Here is a 21,872-nt window from a genome sequence, read left to right as displayed (position 1 = left end):
CTTAAGCAATGTCATAGCGAAGGAAGGAAAAGCTGAGAGATTAAGTGTGGGAATGTAAGAGTGTAGGATCTACTTGGCTGAAGGCAGGCCCATCATGAGATGTGCAAAAGGCCAGAATAGAAAGACCCATAAATTACCCAAGGACTTTAAGCCTCAGGAAGTTACAAAGTTCTGGAAAGGTTGAAGTCATGAAGGGATCTGAACACGAGGCGATGACGGAAACAACATCAACGTTCAAGGTTAGACTGGAGAGGTGAATGATTGGAAAGAGGTTGTTGGAAACGATACAGCCAATTTGTCTCGAGTTATTTACTCTCAAGGTGAGTAAATGCTGACATGGATGTGATAAGCTTAATGGCTTTTATCTTACAGCAACAACTTCTATGAGCATGGATCAAAATTTACCATTAAATGGCAGTAATATTCTGACCTGACAGTCCTTCACCAATGGCAGGAATGGGACTTACACACTGGCAGAGTAATTGGTTTAATGGCTGGTGAGCTGGTTACGGTTACCCTATATCCTAATGAGAGATAGTACTTCTGGAAAGGAGTGGAGTAAGTTTGGGGAATAAAACTAAAGCAGCTCAGTTTCTGTAATTACACAACTCTTCCTTGAATTGCCAATATTCACTCTGCTAATGACAAGATATTGATTATGCATCTTATGATGCATTTCTGAACACCTGCCATTGAACACTAAATCCTGGAGGATTAGTTTACAACCCTTGTTCAATGTGTACAATGAAATAACAATTGCACTTCTGCATGCTGCTAACCATTTAGTCATTGATCAAAAGTAAACATTTAATTGCTTTTCCTTGCTCAGTATTGCCTGTTGCATCAATGGCAAGATTACACAAGGTGGACATGCAAATAAATAAAGCAATATCCCCAGAAAATGAGAAACAGTCAATTTCTATTAAGAGAAAGCTCATGCAGAGGTGAGTGGAGAAAATAGACGCAATCACTCCTATTAGGCACCAAACATTTTAAGAAGTGGGATGGTTCAACAAACTAGAGATAAGATAGCTTCTTTCCCCACTGTCATCAGGTTCTTAAACCAACCTAAAAAAAAACATTATTTCTACCTCAGACTACATTTCCCTCAACTTGCACCAATGTTGTTATGGTTATTTCATCATGCAAGTTATGTATAATTTATGTTAATTTAAGTTCATGTAATTTATGTTTGTCATGTCTGTAATGTGCTCTGCTGCAAAAAGCTAATTTTCATGGTATTTATACCCTGGGTATGTTAGCCCATAACAATAAACTTGTACTTGAAGACTTTTACTTCTGTGATTTGAGTTGGAATAAGCATGTTCATTATCTGCTGGCTCAGTTTAACTAGTTATAATCCAGTTCCTGGTTCCATAGTAAAGGAAAAGCATAAAAATGCAGATATGATAGAGGCGTTTAAGAGGCTTTTAGATGGACACATGGATAGGCAGGGAATGGAGGGATGTGGATCATATGCAGGCAGAAGAGATTTCGTTTAATTTGGTATGGTGTTCGGCACAGACATTGTTGGGCAAAGAGCCTGTTCCTGTGCTGTACTGTTCCATTTTATATTCTATGTTCTATGAAACTGGAGAGAGGGCTCTCTAACTCATTGCAGACAGAATCTTACTCCCAAGAGCTGACAAGGTTGCTAAAGCAGAATAAAGATTTGTGGCACAAAATGGAGCATGATCATGAAGCTTGAGGCAATAGGACCAAGGCTTCCTGTGTTACAAATATGACTACATTAGTACTTCACTTGCTCCAAAGTACTTTGGGATATTTTGAGGTTGAGAACAATGCCATAGAAATGTGTCTTTCTCTTTCTCCATTTAACTTGGGATTGTTTGATGTTGACTTCATGTGGCTGAGATTGACGAGATTTCCAATCCCAACTCTGACAGCTCTCACCTTGATGAGCAACAAAGTGTACAACAATGGCAGCACAAATTGGTCTTGCCAGTGTTCAGCTGTTCTGGGAAAGATCATGAAGAACTAATTCCTAAAGCAACAGTGCAGTCATCCAAAGAGGCACAGCACAAGAAAACTTCCTAGAGGTCAGAGCTACCATCTAGACGCAATAGTTTGACCAGGTTCCTTGCCATACCACTCAATGCAGCAGATTCAGAAAATGGTTGGGATCGACAGAGAGGAAGGATCTATAATTGAACCCAATACACCACTACCTAACCAGCCAGGATCTAGAGAGGTGAGGGTGGAGGGTTGTGGGCTTGTGTGAGGGTTGGCAGGTACTTTCAATGTAAGGTGTGGTTTTTCACCAGTTCATGAGAATAAAACTAGGAGCCATAATTATAGAATAGTTGCTATTAAGTCCAAGGAGGAATTTGGGAGTAAAAATCATAAGCCAAAGGGTGATTAATGTGTATGGTACTCACTGTCACAAGGTATGGTTGAAACATTTATCATAAATACATTTCAGGGAAAGCTAGATAAGCAGGAGATAGAAAGGAATATTATGATTCGATGTGGAACATGAACGTCAGTGCAGACCAATTAGGCTGAAAGGCCCCATATGTTGGAAATTCTTTGTAACATTACATACCCTATTGAATTTGCACCCTCCACCTCCTTACCCCACCCTACACACACCAATGAGCTGCCCTTTAAGGTGTACCCAGTAACTTTTCAGACCTGAAAAGCCTATTCTTTACCCCTTAAACTTGATATTAGCCTCATCTGTCACACTTCTTTGCCTTCACTTGAACTGACATGTCTCTCTTGTTCTTTGGCAACATGAGGAAGAATAATGATTGATTAAAACTCCACTGACATACTGTTTTGTCCAAATATTTTAAACTTCTATGAATACGTGGTTTGCATTGCTCAAGCAAATTTAACATTAAGCTTACCAAGACTCACAGAGGCATATAGCACAAATATTCACCTCATTATGTCTGTTTGGATTCTCTGAAGGAGCAACCCAATTAATCACATTCTCTGCAGTTGTGACTATGTCCTCACCACCGTTTCAGACAATGTGACTCAGGTCACAACACTTAATAGGCAAAAATCAAAACCTCCCAATCTTCTCCACAAGAAACCCTTCATAATTCTGACTGACTCAAGCGGGTCTCCGCTTGGGCTTCACTGCATCAAGGTAAGTGATGCCAGGTTCTGCAGAAAAATTGAGAGCTCTCATCTAGTGAATTTCTACCTCTCTCTTTTAGTTCTTCTTCAATTTCATTAAAAGCTATCACAATATCTTTCAGAGAACTTTGTCTATTCTTCCACTTTCCACATCACCCAGCACTGATTGGCCCCCATTATTCTGTCCGCTTGCATGTGTAAAGCAACTCTTTTTGCAGTTTCTGCAGAGTTTTATACGATGCTAAAATACCACCAAGTTTAGTACCACCTGCAAATTTAAATGCCCCTTCCCTTGGTTCCTGATGTCATTAACACTATTGCAATCTGCTCCAGCACCATACTCTAACATACATTGGAATTGGAACCACAGTTACCAAAATAGAGGGACAAAAGTGTTAAATATGAGTACGAGGTCCTCAGACTAGACTTGTACTTCCTTGAATATGGAAGATTAAGGTGCAATCTAAAAGATGCTCAAGTGAATTAGAAGATTTCATAGGGTAGATAGTGCAAAGCTATTTCTTCTGTTGAAGATGTCCATAACAAGGAAGTACTACCTCAAAATTAGAACTAAGCCATTTTGCACTGATTATGGGAATATTTCAGCATACAGATGTAATGGAAATCTGTAACTACCTCCCCCAAATTGCCACCTTGTCCAGCCAGTTACTACACAGCCATACACTGTTTTTATGTTCAGTCACTTGTAGCAATGTCTATTCCTGCACAGTAGTGTGGCGGTTAGTGTAACGCTATTACAGCGCTAGTGACCCAGGTTCCATTCCAGCCACTGTCTGTAAGGAGTTTGTATGTTCTCCCCGTGACTGTGTGGGTTTCCTCCGGGTGCTCCGGTTTCCTCCCACATTCCAAAGACGTACGGGTTAGGAAGCTGTGGGCATGCTATGTTGGCGCCAGAAGCGTGGCGACACTTGCAGGCTGCCCCCAGAACGCTCTACGCAAAAGATGCATTTCACTGTGTGTTTTGATGTACATGTGACTAATAAAGATATCTTAAATTGAGGGGGTAGTTAGAAGTCAGATGCAGTGGTAGATCTGCGATCACACACAAGTCAAGAATGGCAGTTTCCTTCCCTGAAAGACATCAGTGAACCAGATGGGATTTTACAACAATTCTATAATTTCATAGTCACCATTACAGAGACTAACTCTGTAAAATTACAGATTTATTAAATTACCTGAATTTAAATTCTGCAGCACCAAAGGTCAATTCATATACCTGAACCAATGGTTCTGGACCTTGGTTCCTTGTCTAGTAAGTTAACCACCGTATGGTGGTTTCACATTGTGCTTGGTCAACACACAGTGCAATGCATATCAAAATACAAGAACAGAAATTGCTGGAAACACTCAGCAGGTCAGGAAGAACAGTTGTGATAAGAGTCTTCAACCTGAAACATTAACTGATTCTGATTCTTCAACCTGCAATATTAACTGTTTCTCTCTCCACAGATGCAGCATGACCTTCTGAGTGTTTCCAGAATTTTCTGTTCTTATTTCAGGTACACCGAGTATACTGATTACATGGTATTGCTTCATTGGCAGTTATTGTGATACATGGAAATGCATGGAATTTACACCCCAAAGTCAGGGCATTTTATTCAGTTAGTCCACGCCTTATCTGCTCTCCACATAAGAAAAGAAGTTTTTTTTTTAAAAACACCTATTTTGTTCTACATTGCATCCAATTATCACACATGTGCATGTTCTGGCAAGGATATCAGTAAGTCTAAATCACCATAACTGGTATGACTCAAGTTCCTGAGGCTAATTATCAACCTCAGTAATACAAGTGCCTGGGGTGTATTCCTTCCCCTTTTGGAGATCTCGACATTAGCCAAGTACTTCAGTGCCTGTCATATTGTTTGAAATATCACAAGATTATTAAATGTGTCACATCATTGCCATTGAAGCATGCTGCCTGTCAGGTACAGGGAACAGAAACAATAAAGGAGGAAATTTTTGAATTTATATATTACTTTCACAACCCTTGATACAACAAATTAAATAATGTTTGAAGTGTAGCCAGCACTGTGATATAGGAAACACAGCGGACAGTGATCAGATGAACTACATTGGTGATGACTGAAGAATAGACATTGACCTGTTTACGGGGTGGGGGGGGGGGGGGGTGGTGAGGGTGAGAAATCTCTTCTTTACTCATTGAAAGTGTGTTTATAAGATTTTGCACGTCTACCCAAGAGGATGGTCAACATCTTGGTTTACCATCTCATCTGAAAACCTTCCAAAGTGCAGCACTCCCTTTCTGCTGCACTGCAGTGACAATCTTAATACCATGCTCAAGTTTCTAAAGTGGGCCTTCACACATTTCAAGATGGGGTAGGTTACACAGCTGAGAAACAAAATGGCAAGGCCAAGGGGGAAGGGCAGGGCAGTGGGGCTGAAGTAATAGCACTTTTAAAAACAAAACTGTTTGCTTACATTCTTCATACTGAAGGTTTATAAAATCATGAGTGGGTATAGATAAGGAGAATGGCCAAAGTCTTTTCCCCAGGATAGGGGAGTCCAAATCTAGAGGGAATAGGTTTAAAGAGAGGGGAAAGATTTAAAAGCAACATTTTCACACAGAGGGTGGTGAGTATATGAAACAGGCTGCCAGAGGAAGTGGTAGAGGTGGGTACAATTATGGCATTTGAACATGTACATAGACAGGAAAGGTTTAGAGGGACATGGGTCAAATGCAGGCAAATGACTAGCTGAGTTAGGCAACTTGGTTGGCACGGATGAGTTGGGCTGAAGGGGCTGTCTCTGTGCTGAATGATTCTATCACATATCACCATACTCAAGGTGAAGCATGGAATCCAGTGAGACTTCATCTGCGCGTGCCTCAGCCGATCAATCGGAGAAATCTTTATCCGTGCTTTTGTTACCACCATACTCAATAATTCCAATGTTCTTCTGGCCAGTTGTCCATCTTCCATTTCCCACAAAGTCAAGGTTAAAGTAACATCTGCTGCCAATGTCCTAACTTGTGGCAAGTGGCATCCACTTATTACCCTGACCTCCTGATATGGCTCCAGCTCAACAAAATCTTGAATTTAAAATTATTCTCCTCATCTTCAAATCCCTACATGGCCACAATCCTCAGTATCCAGTAACTTCCTTCATTTTCACAAACCTTCCAGGTCTTTGCACTCTTCCAATACTGATTACTCGCGCATGTCCAATTTTAATCCCACCACCACTGGCAGCTGAGCCTGTCCTCGTAAATCTCCTCATCACTCTACTAATCTAAGTTTTACCTCTTTGACTAAGCTTGGCTCACCTGCCCGACTCTTCAATATCTGATCCAGCATTGAAAGTTTTTCCCGTGCAGCACCCTCGAATGCCTTTAATGACCAGATAGGCAAATCAACATTAGTGTCCTCTTCCAGACCAACTTTCCCACTATTGATGTCCTCATTACATTCAGCCAGCTCTATTGGGCAGGCAATGTTGCTTATAGGCTGATGTCAGACTCCTAAAGCAGGCATTCTATTCTGAATTCTTGTTCAGGAAAGAGATTACCAGATAGACTAAGGAAAAGATTCAAGGATGTTCTCAAAAACTCATTAAAAAAAATGCAACTCACTGAGTCCCGAGAATTCCTGGCCCATGACTGATTGAAGTGGAGAATGGTTCTGAGGATCTCAAATCCTCAATTTCCTCATCGGTTTCCACCTATCACCTACCAGCCCCTGCCTCACCCCTCCCTCTCACCTCTTTATACTGGCTGTCTTCCCTCTACACTTTCAGTCCTGATGCAAGGTCTCAACCCGAAATATTGACCATCCCTTTTGCCTCCACAGATGCCACCTGACCTGCTGAGTTCCTCCAGCAGCTTATTTTTTGCTCCAGATAGCAGCATCTGTAGTCTCGTGTCCCCATTTCTGTACAACACTATGACACCTGCCCCACCAACAGCAACACCTGTGGGCTCTACATTGACCTCAGTCAGCTCAGAACCCACTGCACTAGAGTGGAAGCAAACCATAGGGATTGCCCAAGAAGAAGAAATGTTAACAATACTGCAGGTGCTACGTGAAAGCGAGCTGCTGTTGTTGCTGTGGCCACATTACCATAATCTACCTGCAGAGAACCGGTTGCACAACCTTTAGAGGAGGCAGGTTGGAAACTTGATACAAGCTTGGCAAACTGTCAGGTGGGTCAGCTCAATTAATAGTTCAGGAGCTAGAGGGTGAGAAGTGTTTCACATTATTTATAGAAGAGCCGGGCAGGATCTTGCACTCCTCCATAAATAAAGTGAAGCTCTTGTGGCCAAATTCAGTCAGCCCTGCCACGTTTACTCTCCCTCCCGTTAGCCTTCCCAGTGGTGTCTGACATGTTTGGTCAGCTGATACCATGGGTGGGTCTCCACATGCTGTGCGAGTCTCACTGGGAAATTGTTGGTGCATTGCTGATGGCCTTTTGCCTGTAACTGCCCATGGGCAGAAGGTTGCATGTCCATAAGCAGCAAACAATCTGCTGGAGGAAGCATAGAAACAGCCCTTTGTATCTGCTGGAGGAAGATTGTTGCTACAGATCCCAGCATTTGCAGTCTCTTGTGTCTCTCTTGCATGTACATATAACTGAAATATTATTGACCACATACTGGCCCCATCAGTAGCAAGCCTTGCTCTCTTCCCACTTCCTCTGACAGTGAATCCTCACTCACTCACAATCCCGACTCTGCTGAGTAACACTCGTTCCATCTCCCCCAGTCCTTGCCTTCACGTCCATCCTTGACCATGGCTCTCCTTGCCCGCACAATCTTTGTTCGTGTAGGCTCTTGCTGACTCATCTTTCAGTCTTCCCATCCTGGCTTGTTGGGAAGGTGTTCTAACCACTCAGTCTTCCTGCTGGAATTACCCTCCTTAAACATCCTGCTGACAACTTCTTCACTCCAGCTTAAAACCCTACCCTAACTTTCCTGCTGCACCTTCTCCTGCAAGACAAATTGGGAGAACTTTCCCAATACTGGGGTGCATCTTTTACAAAAATAATGTTTTCATTGTTCCTGTGACACTTATACCCATAGCTAGAATTCATGACTGTTCTGGAGTCATGATCATTTTGGGGTTGTGGTGATTTTGGACATGATTGTCCTGGGGTCAGGGTCTTTGAGGTCTCAGTCATTCTGGGGTCACAGTAACTGTGGGGACGCAATTGCACTGGGGCCATGGTCATTCTGGTGTCTTGGTTACTCTGGGGTCACAGGAACTGCCAGAGATGTGGGAAGGCTGAAGTCACGGCTACTCTGAGATCATGGTTAGAGTATAGAGTTGTACAGCATAGAAACAGGCCCTTCAGCCCATCATGTCCATCTATACTAAATCGCACTTGCCTGCATCCCACCTTGAAGCCTTTTGCGACTCACCTTAAACATATTCCCTCTAGTTTTAGACACCCCCACCATGAGAAACAGAAACTGGCTATCTACCCTATTTATGCCTCTCATAACTTTATATACCTCTATAACATCACCTCTCAGCCTCCTTTGCTCCAAGGAAAACAGACTCAGCCTACCCAATCTCTCCTGATAACTCAAGTCTTCCAATCCAGGTTATATCCTTATGAATCTTTTCTGCACTCTTTCTAGCTTAAGCACATCCTTCCTATGGTGTGGTGACCAGAACTGCATACAATACTCCAAGTGCAGCCTAACCAATGTTTTGTACAACCAACCAATGCTTTGATTCTACTCACCTGCTGTTAATACCTTGCATTCCCTAATTGGGAGGACTAGCTGAATCATAAAGTGAATTAATTGACAGTCAGTTATTTTTCTCTTTCAGGGTTCATTGTAAAGACCGATTCTGTGCAATAGTCCATATTCTCCAACAACAAATTCAATGTCTCACACTCTCATTAAAAGTCAACAAAGTCCATAGAGTGTAGAAAATCTATCAAGACTGATAAATGCCTTTGGGTCTAAGGACATGTTTCTTTGATTTAAAGCTGTTTTATTATCAATATAAGCTGAGGAAATGGACTGAAAACTGTTGATTTGCTTGCTACAACTTTCCAAAGTATGCACTGAATGCTTCCCAAAATCACACAGTATAGTTAAATACTCAAAGCATCCTCCCACATAACCACAATGTAATCCTATCTTGTTTGGCATTAGCCAGAACTTCGTGCTATTGTAATCAGGAGACAAATAGAAATGTGATTTGGATCCCAAACACCAGCATGCATAGCCATCATTCTGCAGAAAACAACTATTGGATGCAACTTAACATCTTTATGAGTTTTTAATTAATCTCACTTTAAACTGGGCTTCCATCACAGTGAAACATGCCCATTGCAGCAGCATTACCCCAATAAATCTGACAATATACCATATAGGAAGATATTAGGACAAGTGGGCAAAAGAGTGGTCAAAGAGGTGAGTTTTAAGAGTGTTTTTAAAGAAGGAAATGAGGTGGAGATGGCTAGAGAGGAAATTACAGCACTGAGAGCCTATGTAACTGAAGGCATGGATGCCAACAGTGTAGAAATTATTATTTGAAACTGGAACTATATTTTTCTTACTTTGGGGATCTGGGCCTTATTACCCTTCCCTAACTGCTCTTGACAATGTGGTACTGAGGTGCCGCTGCAGTCCTACCAGTTATGCTATTCACAGTGCTGTTGGGGAGGAGTTTTCAGGATTTAGACCCAGTGACAATGAAGGACTGCCTATGTATCTCCAGACAAAGATTTTTTTTTGCCGTGGAGCAGATCAAAGTCAAAAGTCAAAGTCAAAGTAGAGTTTATTGTCATATGCATAAATATAAGTATGCACAGGTGCAACGAAAAACTTACTTGCAGCAGCATCACAGGCACATATCATATAAGCAGCATTCACAAGAAAAACATAAATTATACACAACTTTTTCAAGAAAGAACAATTAGAACAAAAAAAAAAGCAAAAAAAAATCTCCATTTTAGTGCAAAGTGATCAAAGTGGTCATAGTTTTGCGAAACTGTAGTGATTAGGGTTTTGTCAGTTGGTTCAAGAACCAAATGCAGGTAGTGGTGTTCCCATGCTCCTGGTGCCCTTGCCCTTCTTTGTGGTAGAGGCTGTAGGTTTGAGAGACAACTGTTGGAATAACATGGGTAAGTAACTACAGTGTATTTTGTACATGGTACACACTGCAGCTACTGTGCACTGGTGAAGGGCAATGACTGTTTAGGATAGTTGATTTCTCCTCGAAAGGTTGTGGATTATGACCAATTGGAGGCTTCAAGGCAAAGGTAAAGGGACATGGAGCAAAGCAGGAAAGTGGAGGAGGCCAAATCAGCTGTGATCCCAGTGACAGGTGGAACGTACAGCTGAAGTGCCTCTTTCTCTTCCTATACTGTTAGGTAGAAATCCCTTTCTTAAATTATCTTTGCTGTTGCAGTCCATTATATAAACCTGTTCTTGTTCATATTTACCCACAAACCACAATTTTAAAGCAAAGGTCCTTATCATGTTGCTGTTTTCAGAAGCTTGCTCTGCACAAATTAGCTGCTACACTGCCCGCGATAACGGCAGTTCAAAAGTGGTTGTAAACAACAGAGGGATGTTCTGAAAACAATATGCTATAGAAATGCAGGTCGGTCTTTCTTTGCTCTTTTCCTTTGTTTAATGAACCATGCTTATGTTTTTCTGAAAGTTATTTTGTTTCTGCTATGCCTTTGAAAGTCTACATTATTTAAGTTTCCAAAAAAGTTAAGACATTTTTTTTTAATGTAAATCTCATTGTTCCAAAACTTGCTTTGGAAAAATAAAGAAAAAATCTCCAGCACTGTTATAATCAATGCTGGCACATTATAGGATGCCTTTGGCATTCCCTACTTTTTAATTCAAATGTTGTCTTGAACTCCCAACTGAATAAATTTATTTTTCCCTGCTTTAAACCATCACACGCAGGTTTCAATTTCACCTCGATTGGTTCTATTTTAACTAAACTTGATCTCGACAGAATAACCGATTCACTCAGCATCCTCAAATGTTCACCATAGAGCAAGAACATTTTTCAGAAGTTTGCCTACACTTCCTCTCAGACAGGAACAACAGTTTTACTAGAAAACAAATTGTCCTGGAAATGCAGCAGCTTGGAGGTTGAACACAGCTATGAGAATGGATAAGTTAACTTATATTCACTTAAGACATGAGAAGTTTGCTAGCTCAAGTTATATTCTAGACTGATATTAGAAACCGTTTTTTTCCCACATTGCAGAGCACCAAGTGCATTAGTTGCACCTCAGTCGTATTCACTCTTGTTTCTGTTAGAAAGTTGTGGATGCCAGTCTCACTTCAGGAACTTAACCCTATCTTCTAGTAGATTTCATTGCAGTAGAGAGAGAGTGCTGTACCATTGGAGGTGCTCTCTCTTGGATGAGATATCACACAATCTAATCATCCAGACGTGCACGTAACATCCCAAGGATCAAAGAAATATCAGTGGAACTCTCTCCTGTGCTTTGGCCAAGAATTAGCTTTCAACCAACATCAGCAGAAAACAGATTATCTATTTATATTGCATTGATGTTTGTAGGATCATGCCTCTGCACACTTGTCACTGCATTTCCTATATTACCAGCAATTACTACCCTACAAATGTAATTTGGTACACGTTTGTCCAGAGTGATAGCAGTCATAGTCATACAGCACCGAAACAGGCCCTTCAGCCCAACTAGTCCATGCCCACCAAGATCCCCATCTAAGCTAGTCCCATTTGCCCTTGTTTGGCCCATATCCCTCTAAACCTTTCCTACCCAAGGTACCTGTCCAAGTGCCTTTTAAATGTTTAAGCATCAGCCTAAACAACAAAATCATTTAAGAAATTAATAGACAAACTTAAATTGCTAAATGGTCTTCCTTGGTATCCTGTATACTTACATATACTAATACAGGAGGCCATTCAGTCCTCTGGGTCTGTGCCAGCTTCCAGTAGAGTAATCTCATCAGTTCCATTCCCCTGCAACTTATTCTCTTCCACATGCCCATCAGGTTGCCTTTGGTTCTTCTTCAGGCCACCTACCACGCTAATAATCTAGCAGCCAATTAACCCTCCAGCATATCTTTGGGAAACTGGAGCATCCAGCAGAAACCCACACGGTCGCAGTGAGAAGACACAAACTCAAACAGACCACATGGAGATCGGGATCAAACCCTGGCCCTGGAGCTGGGAGGCAGCAGCACTAACTGCTGCACCACCACGCTACCGCAGAGAAATTTTATTCAATTTTCTCAACCTAAGAGATGAGATGACAAGAGGCCAATTTACTTAGAGTCATAGAGGGATATAGCACGGAAACAGGCCCTTCAGCCCACTGAGTCCATGCCAACCATCAAACACCCATTTTTACACTAATCCTATCCTAATCCATTTTATTCTCCCTCCCACCCCCGAAATTCCACCACTCATCCAAGGGGAATTTGCAGTTCCCAATTAACCTACTTGCACATTTTTGGATATGGGGGAGATAACCAGGGGAAACCCCTGCTATCACAGAGAAGATGCACAAACTCCACACAGAGGCCAGGATTGAACCCAGGTCATTGGAGCTGTGAGGCAGTGTCTCTACTAACTGTGCCACTGTGCCTGTCCTTTGATGCACTGATCTCTAAGAATTGGCTGTACACTGCCTGAACGGGTAGTGGAAGCTGAAAGTGACTTCAAAAAGGCAACTGGAAAAGTACATAAGGAAGGCTGCAAGCACTGGGACTGATTGGGCAGCTCGTTCAAAAAGTCAGCAGAGGCCTCACTGAGTCTGATGGCTCCTTAGTATTCCAAGATCTATGAACTTTATGCAATTATCTCTTTACTTGTGTGTACCTTCTCTGTCTGACAACCTATTTGTCGCTGTTTAGAATTTATTTCTCTCTTCTTTCCAGCCCCACATCCAACAGTGTGGAAATATTTACATGGCCTAAATAAAACCTGAACATTCAAGCCAAAAGAAAGTCCTAATATTTCATTAACACAAGAGGCTGTGGTAAGAACGATGCTGATGCAGACAGTATTGTCATTTTTTTAAAAAAATGGGATTTGGGATTTTAGCTATTTTTAAAATTGAAACAAAAGGGAATCCCAGAAAATCTGCATCTAAGAATTGAATCCACTTTCCAGGAAACAATCAGGAAAGAGTGGGGACCAGTTTTGTGAGATCGGAACATTTAGCAAACCCTAGGGAGAATTCACATTGTCCATATTTATTTATGGCACTCTCTAAAATATACTGCAGCCACAGAACTGAGAAAGATAGCGCCCTAGAGTCATCAAGCAATGCTGAATGGATACAGGCCCTTCGGCCCATTGAGTCCATGCCGATGGTGGGCACCCAGGAGGTGTCCTCTTTCAGATGAGATGTTAAATCAACAGTTTCAGTTCAGTTGGGATGACTTTTGTTTCCATTTTGTAAGGTTAAGCATTCCAGTCCCATTCCAGGAACTTGAATCTACCCTCTTCCATAAGACCCCAGTGTAGTACTGAGAGAGCACTCCACTGCCTTTTGGATGAAATATCACACCATGTCCCTGTCTAATCTCCCAGCTGGATGTAAAAGATCCCAAGGACTAATCAGAAAAAACTCTTTACAATGATCTGGCCAAAGATTAGCTCGACCAACACCAGCAGAAAAACACATGATTGCACTGCTGTCAATGCTCTCAGCCGGACACAAGAGAACCCTTGGCACTATTCCAGAGGAAGGGAGTGAGCTATTGTCAGAGGCCTGGCCAGTGTTTATGAGCCACCCAATATTTATTCCTCAATCAACAGTTCAAAAATAAAATCTCTACTCATTATCACAATGCTGTATGCGGGAGCTCTGTTTTCTACATTACAACAATGACCACGATTCAAGAGGACCTCGTTGGATATAGAGCGCTTTTCAAAGCTTCTGAAAAGAGTCGCGAAAGGCGCCACATAAATGTAAGTCTTCCTTTCCTCACTACAAAAGCGCCAAGGAAATTTTAACTTTAAAGTCACACTTTACAACCCTACCAGTTGTATTGTGTCATCCTCAGAGTATCACAACTTAAAAATAGCAGACTCGATCAGAGTGTGTGACGCCTAAAAGCACTCGCCCAAAATATTGAAAAGGATGCTTGACTTGATTCAGTTACTGTATTCCTCAAATCTTCAAACGCAAAACAAAAAGCAAACGGTAATTGCAAACAAAAATAAACCACGCTGGTAAAATCCAAAGTGAGATTGGAATCAAAGCTGAATTTGACTCGTTAAAGCGGCAAGAGGTCGAATTGAACAGTAACAGAGAGAATGGGGACTGCGGAGGTGCTGAGAAATGCGTGAAAGCGTGTGAGTAACGCGAATATCTGTAAACGTCTCACGTTTTCTTGAAGACCCCGCCAATGATGGTTCCGACGAGGACGCAGAAGTTCTGGGCAAAGAACACCCAGGTGATCTGTTTCAGGCTGGAGCGGGTCTGACAGCGGAGGTCCAGCAACGTGGGTCCCAGGAAAGCCATGCACAGTCCAAAAGAGCAGAAAGCGCTCCAGAGAGTGAGGGTGGGTTGCAGGTTACGCTTAAAGAGACCCCAACGACGATCTTCGAGCATCTCGGAGACAGGGAGCAACTCAACTACACTGAACCAACTCAACCTCACTTAAAATCGAGCACCGACCGCCCAGTGGAACTTGCAGCGCTCAGTTACACACGGAGTGGGACGTGAAATAAGTTTCGGGTTGTTCTGCACTAGTCTCTTAAAACTCCAGACGCCACCTCTTCGCACACACAGGAGGTTCCGAGTGTACGGCCAGCGCGTCTTTTATACTCTCCCTTCAACAGGTAATTAACTCTTTCCCCACACCATCCTCCAGAATAAACTTTGAGCCGAATTATTTCCAAAGCAACACGCCCCCTCTCCGGGAGAGCTGTTTAATTAATCGTTGACCATCGCGGGGGAGGCAGTTACTGAATGGGGTTCTCGGTGAAGTATTGGGCAAGAGTTCAACGTTACTTCACGCATTTTTCATAAAATGTTAGCCAGTTCGGTTAAACTCAAGAGTAAATAGTTAATGTTTATTTCCTCCCTCTCCCTTGCGGAATGGTGAATAAGTTACAGGGAGGAAGTGGAGTTATTCAAGGGGAAGGGAATGTTTCAGGACGTCAGGTGTTGGCTGTGGCTACTTGTGGGTCACAAGGTTATGAGTTCGCCCCTGTATGGTGACGGCTCAAGTCCGCCAGTCCTGCTGCAGTACTGAGGAACCGCTGCACAGCCAGCAATACTATTTTTCAGACCACAGGTCGGCAAACTATATTTGCCCCAACTCCCTTAACATGTTGGTTAAGAAAAATCTCTCAGTTTTAAGATTAAAATTCCAAATTAGCCCAGTAACAATTGCTTGTTGGCGGGAGAGACTTCCAAGCTTTCAACATCCTTTGCAATGTAAAAGCCCGGCTCTGACTTTAGATAATGGTTGCAGTTCCCAGAAATAGTTAATGGTTTATGCTGGGGACACAAGAAACCGCAGGCGCTGGAATCTGGAGCAACAAACGATCTGCTGCAAAAACTCAGCGGGTCGAGCAGCGTCTGGCGGGGTGGGGGGAGGAAATGTCGACATTTTGGGTCGAAGGGTTGACCCACTGAGTTCTTCTAGCAGATAGTTTATTGCTTATGATTTATCCTGTCAGTCCCCTTGTAAATTTCAATCAAATCATTTCTTTTAGCAAATACTTTGTGCAATATTTCCTCATAATTGAAGTTCATCTGTGGTAAATCTTCTGCATCCCCTCCATAGTCAATGTCTCTTTCTTGAGGTGCACCTGTCCATGATAGATTAGTGACCTGTGAAAGCAAGCTCCCTGATTAGAAGAGACAATTTACCACAGGTGTGGGGCGAACAGGTTTATTACTTCCTGGTTGCCATGTTTTGCGTTTCCTAGATGGAGGATTTAAAATTTCTGCTATATTATTTGGGATGTTGGGATTTGAACCTTGTGGATGGATCTATCTATCCTTGGCCCCATTCTCACTTGCACTCCAACTCCATTCAGAACCACCCTCTCGGATGGGAGATCCATAGAGCAATTTGAATAAAAGGTGAGTCTCCATGCTCTAAGTATTTATCCATCAACCAAATTTAACATAATATATTGTGGGAGTGTGCTGTGAATTGTATTACAATGTCTTTACTTCATTAGCTGAAAACCACTTTAGGAATACCTGAGACACAATATGAATACAAATCTACTCTCATTTGAATAAATTACCGTGATACAGAGGAGTATTCTTCTTACGTTTATGAAGCAACTCAAAACTGTTATGCTAAATATGACCTTAATTCAAATTGTCATTGAATACTTTCCCTCATCTACATGTCTCCAAGAGTTTTTGTGAATTCTATTCCAACTTCACCCACAATTGCAAATTTAAGCCTCATGGTTGTGAGCTCAGTTCCTTCAATCCTTCATGGTTTCTTTTCTTTATTCATAAGTCCAGTTTCTTGCTGGGCCCTCGTTCAACTGGCAAAGTGTTTGGCTTCCAGTGTCTCACCCATACAGAATTCTGTACATGACTAGGAACTTGAAATCAAATCAAATAAAATGAAGGTGTTAAAGGAGGAATATTAAGGTGTTTGAGGACTGGCTTTGAGAGTGGAATTTAGACTGCTGTAGCCTCAATGTACCATTACAACTTCTGAATCCAGCTTTTGGGCAAGACATTTGACTTTAGAGGGATTCATCACTGAGAAGAATCATATTTTCATCTGATATTCCATTGGAGGCTACTGCAAAATAATCAGGATGGGAAACTCCGACTGATTTTGCTCCTTAGTAAATAATACACATACGATAACCCTGTCATCTATCACAACAGATTTTGTTCCTGTTTTCACTAGCATAGGAACTGTGTTGAAGAATAGAAATAATTCCATTGCGTATGCAGTCCAAATCTACACTGAAAAATTAACCAGAAAATGTAACAAATCAGATGCGCAGGATAGGTCTAATTAAGCCATGGATTCAATCGCCTTGATCAATCAGCTTGTGCCATGCAATCATATTCTCAGTGAATTATGTGTTCCTTTTAGTCCAGTGTTCTTCTTGGTGAGAAGATAGGTATATATATGATCGTATGCAACAAGGTTTGAGTTTTGCCACAGCTACATTCTTGGTTGCCATGAAGATTCCTGTCGTGGAAATTAGCTGTGTGCAGCATCTGATCTCTCTGGATTAGTTATCTAGGATTTTGGATACTCTACAATTAATTTGATCACCAGAAGGATTAGTGTGTCTCTGTTTAACTGCAACTGAAAGATGACATCTGAGTAAATCAGCAGTCCCTCAGTACTTCACTGACAATTCAACCTAAATTGTTTCCTCAACTCTCTATAATGTGCGACTCAGTTCCATAACTTAGTGTCACAGAGTCATAGAACAGAGAACATTACAGCACAGTACAGGCCCTTCAGCTCACGATGTTGTGCCGACGTTTTATCCTGCTCTAAAATCTATCTAACCCTTCCCTCCATTTTTCTATCATTCATGTGGCTAAGAGTTTCTTAAATGTCCCTAATGTTTCTGCCTCCACCACCTCTGCTGGCAATGTGTTCCACTGACCTCTGACATCCCCCCATACCTTCCTCCATTCACCTTAAAATTATGCCCCCCTGTGTTAGCCATTTTCGCCCTGGGAAAAAGTCTCTGACTGCCCACCCAATCTATGCCTCTTATCATCTTGTACACCTCTATCAAGTTACTTCTCATCCTCCTTCTCTCCAAAGCCCTAGCTCACTCAACCTATCCTCATAAGACATGATCTCCAATCTAGGAACCATCCTGGTAACTCTCCTCTGCACCCTCTCTAACCTTCCACATCCTTCCTATAATGAGGCGACCAGAACTGAACACAATACTCCAAGTGTGGTCTAACCAGAGTTTTATAGAGCTGCAACATTACCTTGTGGCTCTTGAACTTAATACCCTGACTAATGAAGGCCAACACACCATATGCCTTCTTAACAACCCTATCAACCTGCGTGGCAATCTTGAGGGATCTATGGACATGGACTCCAAGATCCGTCTGTTCCTCCACACTGCTAAGAGTCCCACCATTAACTTTGTATTCAAATTTGATCTTCCAAAGTATATCACTTCACTCTTTTCCGGGTTGAACTCCATCTGCCACTTCTCTGACCAGCTCTGCATCCTGTCAATGTCCTGTTGTAACCTAGAGCAACCTTCTACTCTATCCCCAACACCATCAACCTTTGTGTCATCTGCATAGAGTCATACATCGAAACAGGCCTGTCGATCCAACTCGTCCATGCTGACTGAGGTGCCACCTAAGCTAGTCCTATCTGTATGGGTTTTAGCCATCTCCCTCTAAACCTTTCCTACCCATGTACTTGTCCAAATGTATTTTGAATGTTTTTTAACCTGCCTCAACCAATTTCTCTGGCAGCTTGTTCCACATACGTACCAACAACTGTAGAATTTAAATTCCAAGCAACTAAATTGATCTGGAATGGAAAGCTGGTGTCAGTGGAGGTGGCCACGAAAACACCAAGTTGTCTCAAATCCACCCTTCAGGTAAGGAGATCTTTGGTAGCCCAGTGGTGTAACTAGTGGAGTCGCCGTCTCACAGCTCCATAGGCTCATCCTGGCCTCTAGTGCTGTCTGTCTGGAGTTCACATGTTCTCCCTGTGATAGTGTGGGATTCCCCCCAGGTGCTCCAGTTTCTTCCCAAATCCCAAAGATGGTAGGATGGTAGGTTAATTGTGCACGGTAAGTTGCTCCTCGTGTGTAGATGAGTGGTAGAATCTGAGGGGATTTGATGGGAATGTGGGGAGAATGAGCATAGAGCTGAACAGCACAGAAATAGGCCCTTTGGCCCAACTCATCCATGCCAACCAAGTTGCCTAACTGAAGTAGTCTCAGTAGTGGTAACCGAAACCTATTAGATTGCAAATGAAAACCCATCTGATTCACTGCTGTCCTTCAGGGAAGGAAATCCATCATCCATGTGTGCTCTGGATTAGTATAACATGGGTACTTGTTGTTGGCGTGAACCTGGTTGACCAAAGTGCCTGTCTCCGTGCTGTGTAACTCTGTCTGTGTGGTTGATGTGCCATCTGTGCTTAGTTTGGTCCATCGCTCCAGTCCCACCAAATGGTTGATTCTTAATTTCCTCCTTATTTCTAAGCAATTATGAATAGACAATAAATACCAGCATTGCCATTGATGTTCATATTTCAAGGATGGATAATGAATAAGTAAATATAGAGACTCATTTTTGATGATGGAAAATGCCTGGTGGACTTGCCAATATTTATCCTGAAGCTACCAGGTAGAACAGATCACCTGATCATTTAACCCATTGCAGTTTGTGGGATCCAGCTGTGCACAAGTAGCTGCCACATTTTCTATACTGCAACAGTGACCACACAAAGTATATGAAGTATTGAGCTTTGGGACATTCAGATCTCATGAAAGAGATGATAGAGTTACAAGTCCTCCCTTCCATTGATGCTGCAGCCTTTTCGTGGTGCACTTGGCAGATGGCATTGTGATAGGTCATTTCCTGTCTTTGGCTGGGTAGGAGGCACATAAATGTAATCCTAGATTACAGATTAACTATTGGCATCTTCCTTAGTGTGACTGAATTACCAAAAAAATTACCTAGTGTTGCATTCGGAGCATCATGCTGGAACGATGTTACCTTGATGATTAAATCTTCATCCTTGAATACCTTTTAACTTCAATAGGTGGAAAAGGTTAGTTCAGTCAATCGTTACTTGTTGCGAAATGAGTAAGGAAAAAGCGAAATGATCTCCATTTACTTAGTTATTTAAGCACTTTTGCACTGTTGTGATGTAGGACTTGTGGTGGCCAATGTGTGCACAGGAAGGTCCTACAGACAGGAATGAGTTCAACAATCAGATAACAGAGCTAATTTACACAGTCCACATAAATGGGCATGAGGATTAGGATTAAAAACAGAAAGTGTTGAAAATACTCAGCAAGACAAACAGTTAATGTTTCAGGTCAATGACCCTTTGTCAGAACTGGGAAGGAGAAAAAAACATGTTTAAATTGCAGCATAAGTAAGGGGAAGTATGGATAAGGGGAAGGGAAAATTTAGAATCGTAGAATCATGCAGCGCAGAAGCAGACCTGTCAGACCACCAGGTCTATGGTGATGATCAGATGTCTATCTATATTAATCCCATTTACTAGCACTCGGTCTGTATGCCTTGGTAATTCAAGTGCTTGTCCAGATCTTCTTAAATGTTGTGAGAATCTCTGCCTCTTTCCTGGTTGTACAACCCTCTGAATAAAAGAAATCTTCCTCAGATCCTCTCTAAACCCCTTACACCTCACCTTAAACCTTCCCATTCCCACATCGGCCTGTCTGTCTTCACCCTCCTCTGCAACCAGAGTGAGGCCAAATGCAAACGAGAAGAACAGCACCTCATATTCCACCTGGGTAGTCTACAACCCAATGGCATGAACATTGTATTCTCTAATTTCAGGTTATATTCTCCTCCACTCTTCCTTTCTCTCCTTCTAATCTGCCAAGGCCCTCTTGGACACCCTCTTCTTACCAAATTCAACGCCCCTCCACCTCAGCCCTCATCATCCCATTTCTTCCCCGTCCTACCTACTTCATCTGCCCATCCCGCGCACACTCCTCCCATTGTGTGCCCTCCCACCACCTCCCTTATTTGGTTCCAGCCACCTTCCTTTCCTACCAGATTCCATCATCTGCAGCCCCTTATTGTCCCCACATCACCTTCCAGCCTCTGTCGCTATCTCCATCTTTCCCTCCCCCACCTGACTCCATCCGCCAATTAACTTCTCCTCACCCGGATCCACTTATTGCTTGCCAGCTCTCGCACCACCCTCCACCTCACCTCTTTATACTAGCTCTCTTCCCTCTGCCGTTCGGGTCTCGACCTGAAACATGGACTGTCCATTTCCTTCCGCAGATGCTGCCTGATCCCTGAGTTCCTCCAGCAGCTCGGTTATGCTCCACTGGTTAAATCTAGCTGCATCTCAACGAGGAGGTGGACTTTGGCTGGGGTCATTATTTGTATAAGTGAATCAGAGCAGAAAAATATTGAAGAGAAGTTCAACATCGTCCAAGACAAAGCAGACCCCTTGACTGGCATCTAATCCCCTGCTGGCACTTACTCCACCAGCAGCAAACCCATGGCTGCAGTGCCGTACAAGATCCACTCCAACAGCTTGCCAAGATTTCTTTGACAGCACCCCTCAGTCTGTGACCTCTACCAAGGATAAGGGCAGCAAGTGCATTGGAACATCAGTTGCAAATTTTCCTCCAAGTCAAATGCTATTCCGACTTGGAAGTCTATCCCTTAATTATTGCTATGCCTACACACTGAAACACTCCACCCAACCACATTGGAGCACCTTCACCACATGAACTGCAATGATTCAGCATTATAGCTCGCTACCACTTCCTAATGGGCCTTTAGAATCAGAATCAGATTTATTACCGCTGACATATGACATGAAATTGGTTGTTTTGCGGCGGCAGTACAGTGCAAAGACATAAAAATCTATAAATTACAAAGACAAATGAATAGTGCAAGAAAAAAAAGGAATAATGGGGTAGTGTTCATGGGTTCAGGGATCGTTCAGAAATCTGATGGCAGAGGGGAAGAAGCTGTTTCTGAATCATTGAGTTTGGGTCTTCAGGCTCCTGTACCTCCTCCCTGATGGTAGTAACGAGAAGAGGGCATTTCCTGGATGGTGAGGGTCCTTAGTGATGGATGCC

At 42.5% G+C, this 21,872-nt stretch overlaps 1 protein-coding gene and 1 long non-coding RNA gene across 2 annotated transcripts in view; one reads left to right on the top strand and one right to left on the bottom strand.

Moving 5' to 3' along the window:
• LOC127580709 (major facilitator superfamily domain-containing protein 4A-like) overlaps window positions 1-14,866 on the bottom strand; it is a 61,163-nt gene extending 46,297 nt beyond the window's left edge. Inside the window, exon 1 of the mRNA XM_052034479.1 lies at window positions 14,459-14,866. Within this exon, the coding sequence (XP_051890439.1) occupies window positions 14,459-14,685 (227 nt within the window). The 5' untranslated portion in view covers window positions 14,686-14,866. The remainder of the gene's footprint in view (window positions 1-14,458) is intronic.
• The window catches only part of LOC127580712 (uncharacterized), a 109,983-nt gene continuing 102,883 nt past the window's right edge, over window positions 14,773-21,872 (top strand). The window contains exon 1 of the long non-coding RNA XR_007957869.1: window positions 14,773-14,915. This is a non-coding gene — a long non-coding RNA (uncharacterized LOC127580712). The remainder of the gene's footprint in view (window positions 14,916-21,872) is intronic.

This window comes from Pristis pectinata, chromosome 20, assembly GCF_009764475.1.
Source record: "Pristis pectinata isolate sPriPec2 chromosome 20, sPriPec2.1.pri, whole genome shotgun sequence".
Classification (NCBI taxonomy): Eukaryota; Metazoa; Chordata; class Chondrichthyes; order Rhinopristiformes; family Pristidae; genus Pristis; species Pristis pectinata.
This window is presented reverse-complemented; position numbering and strand designations above follow the sequence as displayed.